Below are 24,338 nucleotides of genomic sequence, written 5' to 3' on the forward strand. Positions count from 1 at the left end.
TGACTGTAGGGAGCTCCCGCCATGGACAGAGGCTAGAGAATCACACAGAGCTTCACAGCCAGGGGAGGTACTAACATCCTCCAGGGGAATTTGGTAACACATGGGGGCGCTTGTGGTTGCCACAGGGACTGTGGGCACCACTGACATTTACCAGGTCAGGTCCAGGGATGCAAAATACTCTAAAATATGGAGGAGAAGAGCGACTTGGGTGGCTCAGCCCTTAAGCACCTGCCTTCAGCTCAAGTCATGATCCCAGGGTCCTGGGATGGAGCCCCACATCAGGCTCCCTGCTCGATGCCCAGAAGGAGTCTGCTTCTCCCTCTCCCCCTGCTTGTACGCTCTTGCTCTCTCGCACTTGCTCACTCTCAAATAAATAAAATCTTAAAAAAAGAAATAACTAAGATATGGAAGATATGCAGGGAAGATATGCAGGGAAGTTCTGTCCACTCCAGAAGCCCAGTAAGGAACTGGGATTTGATTCTGAGCATGATACAAAGCCACTGGAGAGCAGAGGACTATTGGAATCCAAAGCGTGTGTTTAACATACCCCTCTGTGGGTCTGACTTGAGCTGAGGGGGTTAGAAAAAGAAAGAAAATCTGAAGCCATTCTCAACCCAGCTGCTGGGACAATTAAGACCAGTCCCACGTGGCGGCTGATGTAGAGACCTGAAGCTAAGAACGCATTTCCCGAGCTGGTCTCCTCTTTCCCCCACCCTGAGAATTATAATCACAGCAAGACCAAAACCACAACTCCCAGCCCAGACAGATGTATCCCGCACACACCTACAGAAGAGTAGTTGACAGAAAGCGATCCTGGTGACTCGGGAATTCCAGCCACCTCAGTCAGTTGTAGAGAATTCAGTATCTTTATTCCCCTGGAGGTGGGGGAAAGATAAAATAAAATAAATTAGAAAAACAGAGGTTTATTCCTAACCTCAAAACAAGACAGATCCAGAACTAAATAGAAAAAATGTCGGGGTGCCTGGGTGGCTCAGTGGGTTAAGCCTCTGCCTTCAGCTCAGGTCATGATCTCAGGGTCCTGGGATTGAGCCCCGCATCGGGCTCTCTGCTCAGTGGGGAGCCTGCGTCCCCCCTTTCTCTGCCTGCCTCTCTGCCTCCTTGTGATCTCTCTCTCTCTCTCTGTATCAAATAAATAAATAAAATCTTTTTAAAAAAAAAAGTCAAGCGAAATGAAGAGTTCACAAAAAGGCATAAAAATGCTCAGCCTCACTTTCGTGAGAAATGCAATCAGAGTTACATCGAGCTATGATTTTTTTACCCACCAGGCGTCAAGGTGCAGGTTTGACAAATGCCAAGCAGATGAAAGTGTGAGGCAACAGGCTGCTAGGGATAAAGCAGGTTCAGCCTCACTAGAGGACAATTCAGCATTACCTATCCTAGTAAGAAGTGTAAGACCCCCTGGAACCAGCACTTACGGTAGGACATGTGTTCAAAGTTGCTCACTGTCCTTGGGGTATGATGGGAAACTCTCTGTGGGAGAAAGGCGTGGAGGGCTATTTCCCTGTGTGCTCTACTGAACCTTTTTTTTTTTTAAAGATTTTATTTACTTATTTGACAGAGAGAGATCACAAGTAGGCGGAGAGAGGGGTAAGCAGGCTCCCCACTGAGCAGAGTGCCCAATGCGGGGCTCAATCCCAGGACCCTGGGATCATGCCCTGAGCCGAAGGCAGAGGCTTTAACCCACTGAGCCACCCAGGCGCCCCTCTACTGAACCTTTTACATTTTGTTCTAAGTGAATGTATTACCGATTCAAAAATACACAAAATTCCAAAATTCAGAAGGGCCCTAAGCCTCAGGAGGGGAACCCTATAAAAACAAAGCCATGTTGGCAAATGGATGCAGAGTTTCGGTTGGGACAATGATAAGCTTCTGGAGATGGACGGTGGTCACTGCCATACAACAATGTGAATGCATGTGAGGCCACTGCACTGTCCACTTAAAGATAGTTAAAATGGTCAATTTTATGTTTTGTGTATTTTACTATGATAGAGTTAGTTTGAAAACAAAACAAGCACACGAGACTGAATCATGAGGCCACATTCAAATGCCATCATTTCCAAGACTCAACCACACTGATGAAACTCAGGGGCTCAGACCACCTGAATTCTCCATGAATAGTCCTGATTGAATATAATGTCATCATTCTTAATAAAGGAACTTTGTTAATTATAAAGCTAAACTGCAATTTTTAAAAGTTTTTTATTTATTTAAGTTATCTCCACACCCAACATGGGGCTCAAGCTCAACGACCCTGAAATCAAGGGTCACATGCTCCTTGGACTGAGCCAGCCAGGCGCCCTAACTAAATGACGATTTAACTTTGCTTTGTGAGAGTCTACAAAAACGCAATGCAGGAGAAAAAAATCCTTTGCCCCAACGACATGAATTTGATTTCTCCCTTAAAAAATGTGATGTTGTTGATGATTACAGAGTGAAATGGCTCATTCCAAACCATAATGTACACTCTATTATACGAGGAAGTCCCAGCAAAACTGGCCTAGATTACCGAAAATAGTGACTTTAGACATCAAGAACTGAACAGTTAAAAATGCAGTGGATAGATACACAGAGAATGGAAACACTAAAACATGTAAATATGTACTCCATTTTGTTGCAAAAATGTGTCCCAAAAGTGCTAGAAAGGCCATTCATATGAATCACAATACAGAGAATTATTCTCCTTTGTTCAGTGATGGAGATGCAAGAGTTGAACAGAGAAACAGCTATTGCTTGCAAGTTCATTTTTAGAAAGAGATACACACACACACACACACACACACACACACACACACACGTTTCCCCACTGGTCAGGAGGAAGCTCAAGCGACCTCCACCACTGAATTCTAATTCCCTCTAATCCACTCCTATGTAACTTTCACTTGACATTAACAACCTGGACACTGTCTACTCCAGTTCAGTTAGAACTACCTGCCTCCCTTCAATTAGACCCAGCGCCTCGAAAGTAGGAACAGTTCTGTTCATCCATTCCTCGGGGACTAGCCCCTTGGGGTGTGGGTTTCATCTTTGCTGAATGGAAGAGAATCTGAAGCCCAAATCCCTGCCAGTCCAGTATAACTACAGTCTTATCAGGTAGCGAGGACTTCGAGTCTGCAATCCCTTTGTGCATACGCTGCCAGCAGGCTTTATCGGGCAGTATCACTTTCTCACAACCTTCATTTTAGAAGCGGTATTTTATATCATGATGTCACTTCAGGATTTCTCAATTGTCTGACCTCAAATGACATGAGTATCAACTCGTTGGTAACTGCTGCTATTGATAAAAGAGCAATCTCTATTTTGGACTCATTATCATTTTGCAAATTCAGTTCTTTGGAAGCATCGCCAGCTCCTGGGCGGGAAATGGCACCTGCAGTGAAGCCATTCACTCGAGGTCCTGACGGTCCCTTTGTGTGGCCTCTCCCAGAGCCAAAGCGAACGGCTGCATACAAAGCATACATGTAGCGGTGCCCAACAATGAGTAGGGACTTTCTTCAGAAACTTTCTCACTGACAAGATGACCAAGTCCATCCAACCCTCAGTTCTCCATCCACCCCTCAGTTCTCCATCCACAATTGATTGGTTACGGGAATTCCCGCTTTGTCTCTAATCTGCACATTTTCTTGGGGCTTTCCTCGTGCATAGGAACGAAGAACGTTCCTTGTGCGTAGAGCTGGAAGGCTCTTTCACAACACGTAAAGATATTGCCGATGCCTTCTCAAGCATGTATGGCCCAGGATCTCAAGAAGGATTATGGGGAATGAGGCATCTCCAGGCTGGCGGCGCACCCAGCACCGTCTCTGGAACCCCAGAGGGTCACCAGCACAGCAGCACAGAGGCCCTCCATCTGTGGAAGGTTACGTGCCCCTGGGAGAGACAACGAAGCCCCTCCTCATAATCCTCATCATTTGGAAGTGGTTGTCTGATCTCTGCCTTTCCTGCTGTGTCTGAGCAGCCCGCATCTTCAAGCACTTTCTGCATCCCAGTGGGAATCTCTGCCTTCTGACCTGTGCAAGGCCCAGCTCCCACTAGGACGTCACCCCTGGGAGGGTGGCCACCATGTCTGTGCCAGTCACCGCTCAGCCCGAGTCTAGCACAGGGGCAGCGTCTGGCATTGCCCAGGGGCTCCCTATTTTGAATGGCTAGAGGTCTGGTCACACGGGTGAAACCAGCTAAACCTGACGGATACGTGTTGAGTAACTCAGCCGAGACTGAGAGGACAATATTTCACAGTGTAAATAAGTAATATGAATCTCTTCTTAGATTTACAACAGAGAACTGAGAACTACCCATTGTGTTCCTTATAAAATGATTTCTTTCTGCCAAAGTTCACGTGGCGCTGTCAGAAGCAGCAAATGGCCTTGTTTACTTGTCGCCTAAACTTCAAGGGACGAGACAGTGTCCTGTGGTACACAATTTACGAGCCTCTTCTATCGGGTACCATTTACGTTGTTTGTATGTTTCCTGATCGTGTCCTGTATGTTTTATACACATACTTTCTATTCGTTACTTACTCCTAAGTTCTTGCAAATAGCATCCCCTGCCTGTCTCCCAAAGCTAGTCAGAGTGGGCACTGAATGAATGCCTGAGGAACTGACTCATATATTCTGTACTCCCAGATACCTTTCCAGGTAAGAGATGCTAAATGTCAGCATTTGGCTAGTGGAAGAGGTTGAGTGACCTATCATCCCGGTTTTTCCTGGACATTTCCAACGAAGTAAATGACTAATGCCATAAAATAAGAAAATGGTTTTATTCCTAATTTTTAGTTCCCATACAGTTTACAAATACACGTTTACTCTGATAATACGGCTTTGCAACTAGCAATGCAACTGAACTAACACCCATAAATACAGGTGGGGAGACAATTAACATCCACTAATGTTTCTCTACATAAACTATTCCTTTCATGTCATTTTTTTAAAAAAACAATTGCAAACAGACTACATAATACATGGGCAAAAAGGCAATTAAGTGAATCTCTCGAAACACTAAATGTATAATAAACAGTGCATATTATCAACATTTACATGATTCACATCAAAATGATGACATCCTAAAACGTATTCCTTTTAAAGGATAGATTTATCAATAAAATATTACATATCTTTTAATACTCTGGTACAATACTTCATATACTGCAGGAAAATTAAATGTAGGTCTAGTCATCAGCTTAATAAAGGATCCTTTTCCATTAGCTTTTATTAATAAAAGAATCACAATTATGTCATAAATAAACAGGCAAATTATTAATTACATGATTTGAGGTTTAGGATGAAAACTTGTAAAAATTAGTTTGATATACAGTAAAGTTATACAACACACTAAAACCAACTGTTTAATATTTTTGCCTTGTGTGAACTGCCCATACTGAAAAAAGAACAAACTTTTCAATGATAGAAGAAACAATAAACTGTATTTTCAGGAGGAAGAGGGAGAAAGGTTTCAACAACATTAAGGGCTATTACAGAGTCTAATAAAGGCATTATGAAATCAGGGAGGCCATGTGCTTGCTATATAAAACTTTATTCCCCCAACAACATACAGAAAACAGAAACTGCACTGGGTGTGTCCTTATGTCTACAGTCTAAGTTCCCCTCATGGATTAATAAGCTACAACAAAACACTTCACAATTGCATACCTTTCCACATTCCCCCAAACTAGAAATAACCCAGGATGTTATATTAGTTCTTCAGATCCCCAGTAAAGGTACCCCTAAAAATAATCTTGATAATCTTCTTGGCTGTTCCAAAGCAACTGGGCTCCATAAAGAATGTACAAACACCAAGAAAGTCGGACGGCAATTTTCTCATGCCCATTTTGCCACCTCTGAAAAGTCACTGATTCAATGGGAGAGACGACCATGATTTTCAAGAGGGTCACCCACTGGAGGTGAGGTGTCTTTATATATATATATATATTTTTTTTTTTTTTTTAAAAAAAGCTCTTAGGACTCTGAAATTTGGCTTTTTTTAAAAAAGAAACCCCAATACCATGTGTCAGATAATTTCTTCACCCCAAATACAAAAACCCTATGAATATCATTTTAAAATACTCAACCAGCTACAGGATATTGTGCAAATTTAATGTCTACCAGCAATCCAGGAGCAGACTTCATCCCTGTATCTATCACACCTACTTGCCAGGTAACCTGATCAACCTATTCAAGTTCTGACCGCGCAGGCCCCACACCTCTGACCTCCTCACAAACCACCTCTTTGGAACTTCCATTTCCACAACTTTTAACACCTGCACCTCCAGCTCCCCACATTTTCATCGCCCCTCTCCCCGATTCCATCTCGTGGAGAGGAATCTCATCTGAGAACCTGCAATCCCCTTTTCATCGGACACATGACAAACCTGAGCAACCTAGGGGCTACAATAATCTTGTGTTGGCAGAGGTTTACATCGAACATGATAGCTGGCTGACTTCGTGGAGGGAAATCTAAATGAAATCAATGTCCTGTAACAAGCAAAGCTAGCCTAGATCAGGCGATTCTGTTCTGAGCACGGAACAACTCCATCTTAAGCTACAGGCGGAGACATTAATACAGCAGGTAAATTTGTACAATCGAACCCTTGTATGCTGGTGAAAGACTTTGCCCTCAAAGTCCAGAGTCTCAACTATAGCACAAAATCAAGGCAAAGGAGGAGAATTCAATGCGACAATGCAATAAAAGGAGTAGGATTCAAGACCCTTGTTGCAAATACTGAACTGGAATCTCTTGCTTTACAGGCTTGACAAGAAGACAGTAGTCACTGACATTCCCCTTAGAAGGTGATTACCTTTGGGCCACACCAGTGTTCTAAAGCCATTCTAGGTTCACTGGTTTGGGGGGGGGTGTTGGGGGGGGCGTCAATGTGCATTTTGTCTGTGAAAATGGCGGCGGAGGCAGTTTCCAAACTACCTCAAGACTTCACGGGAGGTAAAGACCTCAGAACCGAAGCACTTGAGGGGCTGGACCGGTCAGGAGCCAAAGCAAGAAGACTGTGCAAGGAGACCGTAACCTAATGGCCAAGCCGCCATGGCACTTTACCATCTTTACAAAGTCAACCAGTGATTCTTTCACTGAAACACACTCACCGAAGGATGATTCCACACACAGGGCAAAGAGGATGTCTTTGGAGAAGGCACTTCAGGTAGAACGGTAGCAAATCCTACTGCTTGACTAGAACAAAAATGAGCCACTGCTAATTCAGTCAGAGGGGCGGCGGCGGCGGACTGAACCCACGCGCGGGGAGGAAGCACCACCTGCGCCGCCGCGCCGCCCTCCGCCGGAGCCTCGGGGTGGGGGTTCTGCGTTCAGATGCCCTGCCCCCTCAACACAGCCCTCCTTAGGGACCAGTTTCCCAAAGTGCTGGTTCAGAAAATATGCTCAGAGCCAGCAGAAGTGGAAGCTTCTAAAAGGCCCTCTATTTGTCAGTCTGACTTCCAGCTTACACCAGCAATCGCAAGCAGCTTCCACTTCCCAAGGTCATGAGCAGCTTCTCCTTCTAACCATTGCTGTTCTCGTGTCGCACTGCTTCTGACAGCCCATTACTCTGGGGGCCCCCGTGGATCACACCTCTCCACTCCATCCCCTGGTGCCATCCCCCTTCCCGAATCTGGGCTGGCCCTGGGATGCTTTAATCACGAGAGGGCAGTGGAAGTTCTGGGTTGAAGTCTTAAGCAGGCCCGGCCATTACTGCTTGATACCCTTGGGAGTACTGAGCGGCCATGTAGGCGGCCGGCTACCCTGCTGGCGAGGCCACTTGGAGCCATCGCACGCAGAAGAAAAGGCCAGGGGCCTGCAGAGAGAAGCCCACCCACCCCTGACCACACGGGCAACACCAGTGAGAGGACAGGTACAGGTCAGCGGAACCCAGCCCAGACTGAGAACAGGGAGGAGGCAAACAAGAGAAGTATTGTTTCAGCCGCTGCGTTTTGGGGTGGTTTGTCACCAACAACGATAACCACGACACTGGTTAGGTATCCACACATGCGCTTCCCCGCCCCCCCCCCCAAATACGAGACAATGACTCAAATGAAAAGAAAACGTGACAAACATTTTCCCACCACATCCTTCTCAGCCTGGTCATCTGCTAAGAAGAAAACACATCTTTTCTCCCAAGTTTCCATGATTCTTTTTTCCCATGATTTTTTAATGGCAATGCAAAGGTAGATAGTCGACTTCTGACAGTCTGGGGCCACTGGCTTAATTATCATTTAGCCAAAAAAAGAGGCCATCAAATGAATTACCCACTACTGGATAAGCAATGATAAATGAAACTGTTCTCAATCCCACAGGATGTTGTCACCTTTTCCAAAACGTTTTTCCTCTTATAAAAGCCCTGCCATCCCTCACGAAGAGAAAAATAATTGAATTTTTAAGGTCATAAAAAGAAAAGAAAAGAAAATGCCAATAAGTAGAATTTGAATCACCATCATCATTAAAATATAGAACACAATTAACGGCTTCCTCAATTTAAAATAAAATTCTATAAAATATAACACTGTCTACATTGTAGAGATGATTTCTTCTTATCTGAGGAAATGAGTAATTGGTAATCAGGTATTGTCGAGTTAGAATATAGTGGTCTTTAAATAGTTCTGAATTTTGCTTATCCAAAGGTAGTCAACCACAACACAAGCCTTCCAAATTCAAATTCATTCTTCGCATGTACTTTCTTTCATCTGTTCTTGATCTTTTCAGGGAGAGGGTAAAGGTCCACATCTGGGGAAGAAATAAGCTAGAATTTTTAAGGAGCACACATCTAAAAGTTTCTCAAGGCATTAAACCATTTTTCAAGCACATTGAAATCTTTTAAATGTACTACCCATTGAGATGGGAATTTCAACTTGCAACATTGAAACTATGAGTTTCCAACAACCCTCACAACCTGGGTGGCTGTCTACAGAGGTGACTGAGGGAGGAGACGTACAAGGGAGAGGAGATCCCAGAGACAGTGCTGGAAGGTGAGAGGGGTATAGGCCCGGGGAGGCCAAAGCCCAGTCACACAGCCAGTCAGGGGCCAAAGCGGATGAGAACTCGGGCATCCTGACGCCGACCCTCCAGAGCTGTCCCCTGCTTCCCGGGCCCCCAAAGACTGTCTCCCCGCACAGCTTGGGTCAACTGATTCTAATACAAATGGAAGGTACAGTGACCCCTGCCCTTCCTCACCCACATCAACCGTCTCTCTGCCCCTCACAGAATTAATTCCGAATTTGGTTTCAATCCTTAATGAACTCAAAAATAAATCCAGCTTGGGAAAAAGGAGCTTAGGAAGAGAAAAAAGAGGCTGGTTTGTAAAACTTCGTTGTGGTGCCCCTCGCTAGAACACTCACAAATTATCTGCCTGTTAAAAACTCCACCAATGAGGGGCGCCTGGGTGGCTCAGTGGGTTAAGCCTCTGCCTTCGGCTCAGACATGATCCCAGGGTGCTGGGATCGAGCCCCGCATCAGGCTCTCTGCTCAGCGGGGAGCCTGCTTCCTCCTCTCTCTCTGCCTGCTTCTCTGCCTACTTGTGATCTCTCTCTCTATCCAATAAATAAATAAAATCTTTAAAAAAAAAAAAAAAAACCACCAATGACATAAACCACCGGGAGCACGTCCATGTAAATACCTGTGTCTGTGCTGAAGTCTTGCTGGGTGTTCTCATCTGAAACTTTTCTGCTGCTGCATCAGACCCACATTTTCATAGACTCTAGCATTATCTTCTCTCATTCTGAAAAGAAAAAAAAAAGAAAGAAAACATGAATAAAAGCGCTGACTACGCTAAGCGCGCACAGTATTTATAAAGCACATAATCTATTCTTTGGGAGACCCGAGACGGTACAGACACAGGCCCCAGGAGCTAACGCTCTAGGACAGGCTGTGAGACACGAACATACAAAAGCAAGCTAACAGTAGAGTAAGAATCTTGAGCCCCTGTGTTCTCTGGGGTTGGAGGAAAGCGAGCCGTTTTTCTGGCAGGCAGAGCAAAGGAGGCCTATACGATGAGGACTTTGAGTAAGGCCTTCAAGCAGGGTAAAATGTGAGCACATAGAAAGGACCGGTATTCATTTCAAGCAGAGGGATCCTAACAGGCAAGAGGTCCAAGGAAGGAAAGAGCAGGGGCAGTGAGGCCCACAGACCCACGGAACCCTGAATCCCGCTACATGAAGGGGAACAGTGAGGGTGAAGCTCATGGTGGTGTAGGGCCCGGGGATGGAGGGCCAATGCACCAGAGGCCAGACTCCATTCTACTGAGCAGAATGGAGATCAGAGCAGTCCCTGGGGGACAGAGGACCCAGCAGCCATATATGCCAACCTGAGAGGGACAAGAAGGGGCTTGGAGTCCGAGGTATAAGGAACACGATGGGAGTGGAGAGGCAGAGAATGTGTCACGTGGAGAGGCCACTGGCAGTAAGGGAGCGGTCATAGTTCCTGCGCTGTGCCAATATTCAGGGAAAGATCTCTGGCCAGGACTCAGAGCCCTGATGAGCTTGGCGCCACGGCACATGACAGCAGACTACAATTTAAAATATCAACTTTCCCGATCAGTCCACGGGGAAAGCAAAAAGCAGGCAGAAGAGGCAACTTGGAGGAGAGAATACTTTTGCTGTATAATTTCATTTCAATGTTAACTAGAAGCCAAATGTAAATACAAGTCTCATATTTGCTATCTAAAATGTGTATATAGAGTATTAAAGTCAGCAGGGGTTTAAAAATCCACATCAGAAGCAAACAGAGATAAGACTCTTGGGCAAAAATAAAAAGTAAATGTTATACCACAGACTACCTTAGAATATATAGAAAAACAATAATTTAAGACTGCCGTTCACATAATCGATTTAACAAATGTTTTCCTAACACATATTTTAGCTTAAACAAGGGGTTGGCAAAGTTTTTCTGTCTCAGTCTCTGGCATATAATATTCTCTGTGCTGCCTTTTTTTTTTTCTTTTTAAATATAACACCTTAAAAACCTTTCGTGAGCTGTACAAAAATAGGCATGGCCAGAATTTGGCCTGAGGCCTCCAGTTCGTGGACTCTTGGTTTAAAGGCTCAAAGAAGATTTTTGTTCTCTACTGACAGGAAAATTAGCAGATCATGATGGTGTTGAGACATTAATGGTCAAGTTACTTACTTTTATTTAGCATAGAGTCTTAAAACAACCAAAGGGGCGTTACCTACCTTTGTTGTCTATCATTAACAAGAGAAATCATCCCCACCCCGTAAAAAGGAAAATTAGATTCTTCTTAGAGAACCACCACTGGATAGACTGATAACCTCACATAATCATAGTTAGTGTACCAATCAGCCTTTGGTTTAGGTAAATTAAAATTTAGTTTAGAAAGCCACTGACGCACTTGTTAATCAGCAGGGTAACAATAATGACAGGCATGTGTTGCAAAGACCTGCTGGTTTTTAAGCTTTTCTATAGGACTGTGTTCGGATAGAAAGAATTTCCTTCATTACTACTTACTCTGCACAAGATGGTGTTGGGGTACAAGGCGGGAGGGGACTCTGATCTCCACTTGTCTGGTCCGTTAGAGAATACTTAATATTTGTATATTCATGCCCTTTCCTCTTGCTTTTCTGAAAGGTGAAGATTGCATATATGAGGAAATGGACTTTTTTAAAGGGAAAAAGAAGCAAAGAGGCATTGTACCAAAGACAGACGGACAGACAGGCAGACAGAAAGGTTGGACCCCGAATAATGACACACTGATCAAATGTTAGGGAATTCACCTCAACATAAGTAACACCATACAAGTGAAAAGTACTTTTGAACCATATAATTCAAAAGCACAGAGTCATGCATTAACAACTTACTATATTAAACCAAATACATCTATTTCTGAGCTAAGAGAGAATTCTCACTTTCTTCGCCACATTAACATCTAATCATTTCATAGTTCACTTGCAACACATTTAATGATTCTCAGATAAACAGTTGGGAAAAGAGTTCCAGAAGTTAAGTTCACCCCGTGTAAAAATGGCCTACAGGTACAGAAGATGGTAGCACTTTACTGTATCCTCCCCACCTCCCACCTCCATCCCAGAAAAGACCCTAGCATCTTTAAAACTTCATTTTTGGCTCTAATGATACTCTTGGGGGGAAAAAAAAAATTGGCAAGGAAAACCAGTAGAATATAATCTCATTACAGATGCAGAGTGAACTATATTTGGTAGGAGTCCCGGTTACACAATTTATCACTCTTCACTCCTAAGTTCACCTAAAAACAACCAATTCTGAAAACTGAACCCACCAATCATCATTATATAATGGTGCCTTCATTCAGTGATTATTCAAGAAAACCAGCAAATATCAGAAAGGGTATCCACATCAGATACTGACACAGAGCGGGGACTTCCACTCGCCGCTGGGGAGAGGCTGAATTGGTGCACTATTGGTCCGAACTCGCGGGACTGACCAGTTGGTATCCAGTAATAACAAAACTATATTCGACAACCTTAAACATTTGCTTCTTGAGAAACTCATACACAGAAGCCTAAAAGGGCTATAAAAGGATGTCCAGTAACATGTTATTCTTTTTTTTTTTTAAGATTTTATTTATTTATTTGACAGAGAGAGAGAGAGAGATCACAAGTAGGCAGAGAGGCAGGCAGAGAGAGGAAGGGAAGCAGGTGCCCGACATGTTATTCTTAATAATGTCGACACCAAGAGAATAAATCGATATGATGTATTCATACCATGAAATAATATGCAACAGTGAAGAGAAAGAACAAAAAGACAGACTGTGTGGGGCGCCTGGGTGGCTCAGTGGGTTAAGCCTCTGCCTTCGGCTCAGGTCATGATCTCAAGGTCCTGGGATCGAGCCCCGCATCGGGCTCTCTGCTCAGCAGGGAGCCTGCTTCCCCCCCCCTCTCTGCCGGCTGCCCTGCCTACTTGTGATCTCTCTTTCTCTGTGTCAAATAAAGTCTTTAAAAAAAAGAGAGAGAGAGAGAGAGAGATACTGTGTGTTTATCAAAACAGTTTTCATAATCAATGTTAAGTGGAAAAACACAAATTACAAAACAATAAAACAGTATGATAACCATCTGGCTGAACATTCTAAACATATAAAACAGTGTTATCTATTGTGTGTAGATTATTGGTATTTGTATTTTAAAAAGAGACTGGAAGCAGGGGTACCTGGGTGGCTCAGTTGGTTGAGCACCTGACTGCAAACTTAGTTATTGCCCTGTAGTTTCAGGGGTAGAAATGAGGGGTGCACTTGGGCTGACAGCTGTGCCTGCCATATTCGATTGCTGTTATAAAAGGAAAAAAGAGGGGTGCCTGGCTGGCTCACTCAGAAGAGTGTGTGACTCTTGATCTTGAGGTTGTGAGTTGGAGCCCCAGGTAGGGTGTAGAGATTACTTTAATAATAAAAAATAAATGGGAAAAAACTTGGAAGAAATGTGACAAAACAAAATGTTCAATTACAGGTGTAAGTACTATTATTTTAAGTTTTTTTTTTCCAAAATGAAACATAAGGGGTGCCTGGGTGGCTCAGTCGGCTAAGCAACTGCCTTTGGCTCAGGTCATGATCTCAGGATCCTGGGTTTGAGCCCTGCATCAGGCTCCCTGCTCAGCGGAGAGTCTGCGTCTCCCTCTGCCGACTGGGCCTGCCGTTCCCCCTGCTTGTGCTCTCTCTCTCTCTCTGACAAATAAATAAATAAAATCCTCAAAAATAAAAAATAAAAATAAATAAATAAACAAAATGAAACATAAAACAAATTTAAACCCACTGGTGAAGGTTCTTCTTCTCCTTCCTCAAAACTCACCCTAAAACATCAAATAAAAAGCAGAAAATCTTATTTCGCATACAACAAGAGTTGTTACGACTCCAACCTATAAACTATAAAGCAACCATATGTGAATATGGGACCAAAATAAAAAGGAAGCCGCACAGCCTAAGAGATTTGCTGTCTGACTCTTCACAGAAAAAGCTTGACATTAACAGGCCCCTAGCTGCTTGCTGTCTGTCCGCTCCCTCGTGTGGTCTGCAACCGTGTAGAAAAGGAAACGTCCTAAAGGACAACTGGGTGACAAGATGCAAAGTGCTGGGGACCTTGGATGACCCCGTGGAGTTGAGATGCCCACTTCCTTCCCAAATGGACTGCCAACTTGGATTTTTATGTTAGAAGAGAAATGAGCTTCTGTCCTGTTGAAGCCACTATTAATTAGACTGTAAAAGCAGCCCAACCTGTTTGTTACCTGACCAAGCAGCCGTCATGGAACTTACAGTCTAGGAAAGAAGTTACAAAAAAGAAATCCAAGGAGAAAATGTCTTGTTTACACAGTATTTTAATGTTTTGAACAACTGAGGGGTTGTTGTTTTTTTTAAAGATTTTATTTATTTATTTATTTATTTATTTGACAAACAGAGATCACAGGCAGAGAGGCAGGCAGAGAGAGAGAGGAAGGGAAGCAGACTCCCTGCTGAGCAGAGAGCCTGATGTGGGGCTCTATACCAGGACCCTGAGATCATGACCTGAGCCGAAGGCAGAGGCTTTAACCCACTGAGCCACGCATGCGTTCCTGAACAACTGTTTTTAAAAATTGAAAGACCTCTGGATGCCTGGGTGGCTCAGTGGGTTAAGCTGCTGCCTCCGGCTCAGGTCATGATCCCAGGGTGCTGGGATCGAGTCCCGCGATCGAGTCCCGCATCGGGCTCCTTGCTCAGCAGAGAGCCTGCCTCTCTCTCTGATTCTGCCTGCCTCTCTGCCTACTTGTGTGCTTTCTCTCTCTCTTTCTGACAAATAAATAAATAAAATCTTTAAAAAAAAAAAAATTGAAAGGCCTCAAAAAGCAGCCACAGATTCTTAGTGCTGAAATACTGACTCCCACAAAAAATGAGTCTTTAAAAGACAGAATTTAAAATGAAATATTAAGGGGCACCTGGGTGGCTCAGTGGGTTAGGGCCTCTGCTTTCGGCTCAGGTCATGATCTCAGGGTCCTGGGATTGAGCCCTGCATCGGGCTCTCTGCTCAGCGGGGAACCTGCTTCCCCCTCTCTCTGCCTGCCTCTCTGCCTACTTGTGATCTCTGCCTCTGTCAAATAAATAAAAATCTTAAAAAAAAAAAAAAAAAAAAAAGAAATATTAAGTGGAAGACCTGGCAGAGAATATCACTTATTTTAAAACTCGATCTGGACAGTTGGGCATCTGACTGTTGGTCTCAGTTCAGGTCTTAATCTCAGGGTTGTGAGTTCACGCCCTGTGTTGGGATCCACACTGGTGTGGAGCCTTATTAAAATAACTTAAAAAAAAAAAAACCACCTTATTCTGAGTTGAAAAATCCTAACTCTATTTTTTTAAAGAAATACACAATCAGTAAGTTGAAGTATGAGCTTGCTTCCTACTCAACACTTTTCTAAATCGTGGTAAAAGAAAAACAGACAACATGAGATACAGGCTCCTGACAAAATTCTGAGTGCACAATGCAATACTGTCAGGTATACGCTATTGTTATGCATCAGATCTCTAGAACTTTTCATCTTAGATCACTGAAAGTCTATACCCACTAAACAGCAACCTCTGTTTCTCCCTCCCTACTAAATACTTTCTTGAAAAAAATCAGTATTTTTACATATAGTGATTACAAAAGAATTTTCTAATGGGGAATACTTAATACAAATGGGACAGGAATTATTTCAGTCAATTAAGTTGCTCAAGGAAAAGCATAAAAATACGGGAGTTTCTCTGCTTATTTAGAAAGAACAAGAAATAAAACTGATCCACAAATCAGATGAGTTCATTTCTCAGGACTGTGACAGCCCAGGCTGTCCGTATAGAACAAGAAAAAAATCTCAGGGGATAGAGATTCTTTTGATTTAGGGGAGGGGTGTAGAGGGAGATTTGTTACGGAGCCCTAAAATAATGGTCTGAAATTGACCTATCCTTCCCCTGAATTCAAGGACATAGCAGAGTTACCAAACCTTTTGTAATATTTATACTAAATCTTACAGCCTTGCCAGCTGACACACAGTCAAGGTTGAAAGGAGGGTCCAACCACAAGTCCTGAAAATCATCTGGCATTAAATATCTTGCCATGTGAAATTAACTGCAGTCCATTCTTAAACTTTAATTTACAAAAAAAGCTTCAGGTGCCTGGCTGGCTCCGTCAGTAGAGCATGCGACTCTTGATCTCAGGGTCGTGAGTCCGAGCCCCATGTTGAGCAGAGAGATTACTTAAAAAAAAAAAAAATTAAGACTACAAAATAAAGCATATATTAATTTTTTTTAAAAGCCCAAAAGCCAAGAGCAGGAGGAAAAGGGACAAATGAAAATCCTCTTGGGGCATCTGGGTAGCTCAGTCTGTTAAGTGCCCAACTCTTGATTTTGGCTCAGGTCATGATCTCAGGGTTGTCACCCATTCTGACATGAATGAATGAATGAATGAATGAATGAATGAATGAGAAGGGAAAGCTCCTCCTTAGAGAAGGCTCCCAACTAATAAATGAAAAGGGACTTATGGAAGTAGGAAACCACCACTGGGCAGATATCGTAGGAGTAAATTTTCCAGGCAATAGTGAGTACATGCAAAATTACTGGGCAAAAAGAATGATGGAAAGCAGGTTATTTATATAGTCTCAAACATCTTCCTATAAGATACTACGTAAAAAGGAGGAAATCGGGGCACCTGGGTGGCTCAGTTGTTAAGCATCTGCCTTCAGCTCAGGTCATGATCCCAGAGTCCTGGGATCGAGCCCCATATCAGGCTCTCTGCTCCGAGGGGAGCCTGCTTCTCCCTCTCCCCGCCGCCTGCCACTCCCCTACTTGTGCTTGCTCTATCAAATAAATAAATCTTTAAAAAAAAATAAATAAATGAAATAAAGTAAAATAAAAAGGGGGAAATCGTCACTGCCCAGTGGAGAAACCTGACAGACAACACCTTCAACAAGTGATCAAAGAGAACACTGCCAGCCGTGAAACGTGTCAACAGAGGTGCTCCTGACGGGAGGTATCAGGACGGAACATGGCTTCTATGACAGGCCTGTCAAAAACGCATGACCTGAATCTAATCAAGAGAGCACATCAGACAAATCCAAATTGAGGGGTATTCCATCAAATAACTGGCCTGAACCGTTCAAAAATGGCAAGGGCGAGGAAGATGAAGACCGAGAAACTGTCCCAGAGGAAAGGAAAGCTATGTGACAAGCAAATGCGCCAGGGGACCCTGGACCACAGAAAGACAGGAGGACGACAAACTGGAAAATTTGATATGGTCTGCGGACTAGAAAACCGTGCTGTATCAATGCTAACTTCACAATGGTTAGGTGGAAGAATGTCTTCATTTCCAGGACACACACATTAGAGCATTAAGAGGCAGGGGCGCAAAAAGGTTGACAACTTACGAGCATTTCCTTTTTAGAAGCACACGTTGTAGATATAGAGAGAAAATACAAATGAATGATAAAGTGTGTTGAAATGTTAACAGGGTGAAGGGAATTCCATGCACTGTTTTTGCAAATTAAAAAAACAAAATCTTAATACTGTAAATGGAAGTTAATAAAGAAATCTACTTTCAAGTAAATGGCAGAGTGTGGGAAGAACCCTTTATAAAAACTTGAGAATTTTCTCAAACTCCCATCACTTGCACCTTCTCTTGGACGCCCACCTGTTTCTGCTTTGCCTCCTCCCAGTGCCGCTGCTACTTCCTGCTTCCATCCCCAGGCTCACCACCCCGATGCTGGTCGTTTTTCATCTACCCTCTTTCGAAAATTCCTTCAGTCCCGAAGGTCCTTAACTCTTCAGAATTGTGGAAATGATGGTATTGAAAAGAATAATCAATGATCCTAAGTAAGTTTCATTCCTTTGCTTAATTTAAAACTCAGGCCGCCTCACTGTTTCTTAAGGCTACTGCTTAAGCTTTCTATCAGATGACGGTACCTCTTACCAAAATGGCAGTGATAAAGATATTCTTAAAGGAGCTCCTAAATCCGAATCACAGCTTGAGATTTAGGGTCAGAGAGACTGTATATGGTAATGAGAACACCTGAACTGCTATCAAGGAAGGGAGGGGTAAGCCCTTAAGTCACCAAAACAAGGATAAATGAAGCTTCTGAATGAAATAAAAGGAGCTTTCTTCAAATAAATAAATAAATAAATAAATAAAAGACAGCTTTTTCCCCAGCTTTTCTAAACAAGATTACATAATATGCCTCAAGATATTCCTGAATTTAGGGGCGCCCAGGTGGCTCAGTGGGTTAAAGCCTCTGCCTTTGGCTCAGGTCATGATCTCAGGGTCCTAGGATCGAGCGCCATGTCTGGCTGACTGCTTAGCGGGGAGCCTGCTTCCTCTTCTCTCTCTCTCTGCCTGCCTCTCTGCCTACTTGTGATCTCTGTCTGTCAAATAAATAAATAAAAACTTTTTTAAAAAATGTTTAAAAAAAAAAGATATTCCTGAAGTTATACCAATTGTGTTTATACTATGTTTATAAATACTCTTTGTATTGATTAGGACCTAAGTCCTTCTCTTTAGGCAACTTTATGCTTTAACTATTCCTGGCCCAAATTCACTATAACTGGGAGACAAAGAGAAAATACCCTATAGTGGGGCACCTGGGTGGCTCAGTCATTGAGCATCTGCCTTCAGCTCAGGTCATGATCCCAGGACCCTGGGATCGAGTCCTGCATCAGGCTCCCTGCTTGGGGGGAATCTGCTTCTCCCTCTGCTCCTTCCTCTGCTTGTCCTCTCTTTCTCTCAAATAAATGAAATCTTTAAAAAGAGAGAGAGAGAGAGAGAGAAAATAGCCTACAGTAACCATCTAAATATTTCACAAAACTTACAATGATACCAAGTCAGACTTAAGGCACTGAAGGTCAAAACCAGTACTTTGTTGATTATTTGACCTTACATATCTATACCAAACTGTTGTTGCTGAAGATGTTTTTGTACAATGAAACAATCTAGTGTTTGGGGTTTAAGATTTTATTTATTTAAGAGAGAGCGTGTGCGGAAAGGAGCGGAGGGAGAGGGACAAGCAGACTCTGCACTGAGTGTGGAGCCCAACACGAGGGCTCGATCTCCCAAGACCGAGAGCATGACCTGAGCCAAAATCAAGAGTCGGATGCTTAATCGACTGAGCCACCCAAGAGCCCCTCTAGTGTTTTGACGTGAACTGAGAACGTACTAAGCTAACTAACAGGTATCTTACTTTGGCTAGCCAAGCTTTGATAACGTGGCTGCTGTTCTGCTAGGCTGGAAGTCTCACAATTTGCCGGCAGGTAGCATCCTGAGAAGCCGGGTCCTCTGGAAGGCAATACACAGGGTAAAGCAGGCAGGTATCGGTGCTGTTTAGACACTTCCCTCTGCAGCAGAGCGGCAGGGCTGAGAGGGGAGTGGGGGAGACGCCCAGATCCCCAAAGGAGCAGTCTCCTCATTTCCCTCCTCTCCGCGTCTTCCTAATTAACTCAGCTTTGTGTCTGTTATGAATAGCTTCAAATGGAAACACTCCAACTCCACATTCTTCTTCATTATGCATGGCTTATTAAAATTGAAATTTCACTGTTTCCAACTCAACCAAGTTGATGGTTCAAACTACTGTGTGCTATGAAGAGTGAAGCATCCGTTTAAGAGATGAGATCTGGATAAAGACAGCCCAGATCTAAACCAGAACAGGCTGGAAACTTCGAGGCTTTCAGTTCCAAACTTGCCCTGTGAAGCTCCTCGGGTCTGTCTGGGAAAATCCCAACCTTTCCACAGGGCAGTTCCCCAAACTGCCAGGCCAGGACGATAGCAGCTAATTCCCTACACTAATCCATCCTGAAATATCAGAGTTATGAAGAGAGGCCCTTCCTAGGTGGGAATGAGATTCCCATTCCCAAACAGTGACAGGTATCTCTCAGAGGCCCATCCTGCTCAAAAGAAAAGCGCATCTGGCGGAGCTACCCAGAAAAGAAAATGAAAACCTGCCCACCAGCCCCTCCAGCACCGATACCTGTTCTTCTTCAATCCTGCGCTGTAGTGTTTCGATGTAATGCTGGACAGCCATATAGATGAACCTATACTGTGCTTCTGTCTGGACCATCCCTGACCTCTGAGACCGCACCATCTGAATGGTTTTGGGAACATCAATGTCACAGTCGACACCTGCAAAGCAAGCACCATGAGGCATTAGGAAAAACCGCAGGGCCGGGATGAAATGGTTTAAGGCACAACTTTCAGCCGACTCAGAGAGCAAATTTAGTCTTTAATGTTCTAAATGAACTTGTTCCAAGGGCTACACTGGCCTTCTGACCGATACAAATGATTCCAGAAAATTACCCGAGAAAGTGTTGGAGGTCGGGACCCCCTCGCCATAACGTCAGCCTGGATGAGGTGGGTGGGCAGAGACCACCGCCACACCGTCAACAAAAGACCATGGCAGTGGGACCCACAGCTCCTAAGCTGTGTTTCATGTCAAAAGCTCAAATAGACTCACTTTTGTTCTCCCACAAAGATAATGAAAGTCAAAGCCCTCAGCCCAGATTTTGTGAAAATGTTTTAACACTCAAATTCTCTCCCCCAGGCTATTTTCACTAGCACGTTCCTTCCATAAACTAAAAATGGGAACTATGGCTTCTTGCCCTCCAGATGACCTACCTTTCTCTCTGATGATGTCAATAAGGATATCAATCACAATGAACGTCCCTGTCCGGCCGATTCCAGCACTGTGGGCAGAAGGACAGAGAGCAGTGACGATGGAGTCGTTCATGGGGGTTTCAGACTCAAAACCAACTATTAATATTAACAGAAACAATGTCTGCTCTTGGGAGTATTTTTAAGACTGTCTATTTGTATTTGAGAATAGATTAGCTACGAGCACAGGGTTTTGGAGTTAGTCCAAACTGTACTTGGAGCCCAGCTTCTCTAGTACCATGTGCCTGAGCCAAGTCTCATACCTCTCTGACCCTCAGTTTCCTCGTCTGTGAAATGAGGATAATGGTACGTACTTTACAAGGTGGTTGTGTGGATCAAATGTCAGTCACGTATGGGAAACACTAAGCTCAGAGGCTGGAACAGAATCAGTTCTCAATAAACAGTAGCTTTTAAAAAAAAGTGATGTTCCAGTCAGGTGGCTCAGTTGTTTAAGTGTCTGCCTTTGGCTCAGGTTATGATCCCGAGGTCCTGGGATCGAATCCCGCATCGGGATCCTTGCTAAGTTGGAAGCCTGCTTCTCCCACTGCCTGCTGCTCCCTCTGCTTGTACTCTCTCTGTGACAAATAAATAAAATCTTTAAAAGAAAAAAGAAAAGGTGAAGTTTCACACACAGCTATTTGCCCAGTGTACGGATGAGCTTTGGGAAACTAAACTTTCCCCAGTACGACCATGAAGCCCAGACTTGGGTGCCAGCAGGCTGTAAACCATGGTGAGGGGCCACAGGCGGGGCTTCTGGAGCCTGGGTGGGGAGTGGTCCAAATCTTTTGAAGCAAACAAGTGTTTTATGGGGGTGGAGGAGGCGGGGGGCGGGCAGGGAATGTATCTTATTTCTGTGGCAGAAGAGAATAGGATCACAATCAAAGTGATGAATTCTAAATCACCGTGTTTTTTTAAAAAGCAAAAAACACAAGCAGACATTACTAGACTACGTAAGGGCTCCCTGAGAATAAGGATTAAGTTCACCACCCTCAGCCCAGCCACCGCCAACACCTGGCAGTCCCGCAGGACCCATGAGAAAAACACTCCGGGGTCAGTGTCCCTTAACGCAGTTTACGCATGCCTCAAAGAGATTAGATTTTTCTCACAGTTCAAGAGCTGAGGTGGGTGAGTAAAAGCAAGCCCTAGTGGCACAGAGAGCGGGGCCAGGCTGCAGCCCAGGGAGGGGGCAGGGGCCGGTCACCTGCAGTGAACGACCACAGGCCCTGCGTCCATAATGCTCTCTTGCTTATGGTGGACCTCCTCCAAGAAGTCCAGCACGCCCCCAGGGTCACTGGGCACTCCGTGGTCCGGCCAGGTCCGAAAGTGGTATTGCCACACGGTTCTCTCTGTATTCCCCTGGAGTAGAGCCAAGAAAAACCAGAAAAGAATTAAATAAATCAAGGGGTTGAGGAATCACCCAGTGCTGATCTTCCCCAGACCTGACGTGAGCCAACGGAAGAGGCGGGCACCAAGTCTCCTCACGCTCCATGTAAAGGTCAGATGAGTTTCCCAATCACGTCTCCTTTTGGATCTGGTTGAGCAATCCTGAAGGCAACTCTTTGCCTCTGTCCTAAGAACCAAAATGTCCAGGACAGCAATTAGCTCCTCAGGAAGCTACAACCAGAGTCACCTTTCTGAATCCTCAGAGGCAGGCAACGTCCCCGTTCCTCCTTGTGCACGGGTAGCCCAACTCAGGAGGCAACTGAAGCTTCTGGGACCTGGGGCTCTCCTCCCAGCAGATAAAAAACAGCTATCTTCTCAAGACATGTATTCCTCTTTGCCTTTTACACCCAGCCCCTCTCCTCCCCTCTCCCAAAACACCCACTTTTATTATTTCATCGTAGTATTTTAACCTTCTGTTTAATACAAAGTAGGTAAGAAGTCAAGCTTTGTGATCAGAAGGCTGGGTTTAGGCCCGAACCCCCGCACTCATAATCACTGTGGTCTCCAGACCTCTAAGCCTCAATTTCTTCATGTGCAAAGAGGAATGATAATCTCCCTCACCATGCTACTGAGAGGGACTTAACAAGACTAAGTAAACACACAGCCACTCCTTGGCGGCACCGTCACCAGTGCCCTTCTGAGGACGGGGGTCATTAACAAAGGTCAAGTCTAGAGAAGACCAAAAGCACCACGTTCTGGGTCTACCCAGATGAGGCAGCTGTAGCAGTCCTGCTGACTGCTCCCTCTCTGTCCTCTGTATCTGAAGGAAATCCAAGCTACTGATGTTTTTAAAGGAGATTTGGAAAAGAGGGGCGCCTGGGTGGCTCAGAGGGTTAAAGCCTCTGCCTTCGGCTCAGGTCATGATCCCAGGGTCCTGGGATCAAGCCCCGCGTCCGGCTCTCTGCTCAGCCGGGAGCCTGCTTCCTCCTCTCTCTCTGTCTGCCTCTCTGCCTACTTGTGGTCTCTATCTGTCAAATGAATAAATAAAATCCAAAAAAAAAAAATTTTTTTTGTAAAAAAGAAAGAAAAATGAAGCCAGTGTTCACCACCACTGACCTTCAGTACATTCAAGTTAGTTGAACCACAATTAAGATCTTTTTGTGAATTACGTGCATTTAATTTACTGATGTCATGATAAAATTTTTCTTGATGATACAAGTCAGCTCAAACTCAGGGGCTACACAGGAACAACAGGAACGGAACCCAGAAGCCCTGTGTATCCCTGCTCCTCCTCCTTGGTAAATTTCTGTCCCAAAAGATCTCCCTGCTAGGAAATGTAACAAGATCATGTCACAGCACTTTAGAAAAAAATATAATGTATTCTATAAAAAGCAGGTAACATGCGACCAGGGATTCTGGAGAAATCACCTGTCCTCTGATGGCGCCTCAACCCATGGGTATAAAACACAAGCCCAAATGCCAACATTTCCTGTACCTGCTGCTCAAAAATCTCTGTTAGCAAGAAGATGGATGGTTTATCACTAAAACTGAAGAAACATCCACCTGCTACTCAGAAACACCTGATAACAAGAAGATGGGTGGCTGAGCCTAAAATTGAACGAACCTATGTGGTATCTCTGGCCAGTGTCCTCTAAATGTCTTCCACTTCTGTTTGACAGCTATGTTTTTTCAGCTTCTCTCTCCATCTCTGCAGCAGGGTAAACCTCCCCCCACCCCACCATCAGCAGAAGCGCAGCCCCGCTAACATCAGAAGTCCCAGCATCCCATCCCGGACCACGACCGCCCAGGCTTCCAGCTCGCTTTGGTCCCCAGACCACGTCGTGGAGCTCAGCAGACCACTGAGCCCTCTTCCGCTCTCCACCCACCTCTCCTGCCCCCACTGTCCCCCTGTCGGGCTTGGGTTCTGCATACGACTTTTTTTTAAGGAGGCTCCATGCTGGGCGTGGAGCCCCAACACGGGGCTTGAGCTGAGATCAAGAGTGGGATGCTCAACCAACTGAGCCACCCAGGTGCCCCCCCGCCCCGTGTACTATTCTGACAATCCCCCTTTCACCCTCTCTCCACCTCTCTCCATCCACCGCACCCCTGGGCAAAGCCCCAGGCCTGGACAAAACCAACGGCGCACCTTCTCTGTTTTATAAACGTGGAGAAAAATCACACCAGGGGACTGGTGTCACTGAACATTCATGTTCACCAGCTCAACTGGGCATTCAGCGCTGCCTGAAAACTCAATGGATTCCTCACCGTCTCTACACATTATCATTGAATACTTTTCCCACTTACCAAAGATAATTTGTCTCTGATTCCCTTCGAATGCCAGTT

General features: G+C 44.5%; 1 protein-coding gene across 2 annotated transcripts in view; it reads right to left on the reverse strand.

The window, feature by feature from the left end:
* Window positions 1-8,409: 8,409 nt before the first annotated feature.
* The window catches only part of PTPN11 (protein tyrosine phosphatase non-receptor type 11), a 77,103-nt gene continuing 61,174 nt past the window's right edge, over window positions 8,410-24,338 (reverse strand). Inside the window, exons 11-16 of one of the 2 annotated variants that reach the window (XM_032876239.1) lie at window positions 21,814-21,980; window positions 20,577-20,644; window positions 19,933-20,084; window positions 11,467-11,579; window positions 9,623-9,724; window positions 8,410-8,733 (exon numbers count right to left, since the gene is read on the reverse strand). In XM_032876239.1, coding sequence (XP_032732130.1) covers window positions 9,655-9,724; window positions 11,467-11,579; window positions 19,933-20,084; window positions 20,577-20,644; window positions 21,814-21,980 — 570 coding nt within the window. In that variant the 3' untranslated portion in view covers window positions 8,410-8,733; window positions 9,623-9,654. The remainder of the gene's footprint in view (window positions 8,734-9,622; window positions 9,725-11,466; window positions 11,580-19,932; window positions 20,085-20,576; window positions 20,645-21,813; window positions 21,981-24,338) is intronic. The other variant, XM_032876240.1, reaches the window with a different exon arrangement.

Source organism: Lontra canadensis, unplaced genomic scaffold (assembly GCF_010015895.1).
Source record: "Lontra canadensis isolate GAN:19392208 unplaced genomic scaffold, GSC_riverotter_1.0 scaffold58, whole genome shotgun sequence".
Classification (NCBI taxonomy): domain Eukaryota; kingdom Metazoa; phylum Chordata; class Mammalia; order Carnivora; family Mustelidae; genus Lontra; species Lontra canadensis.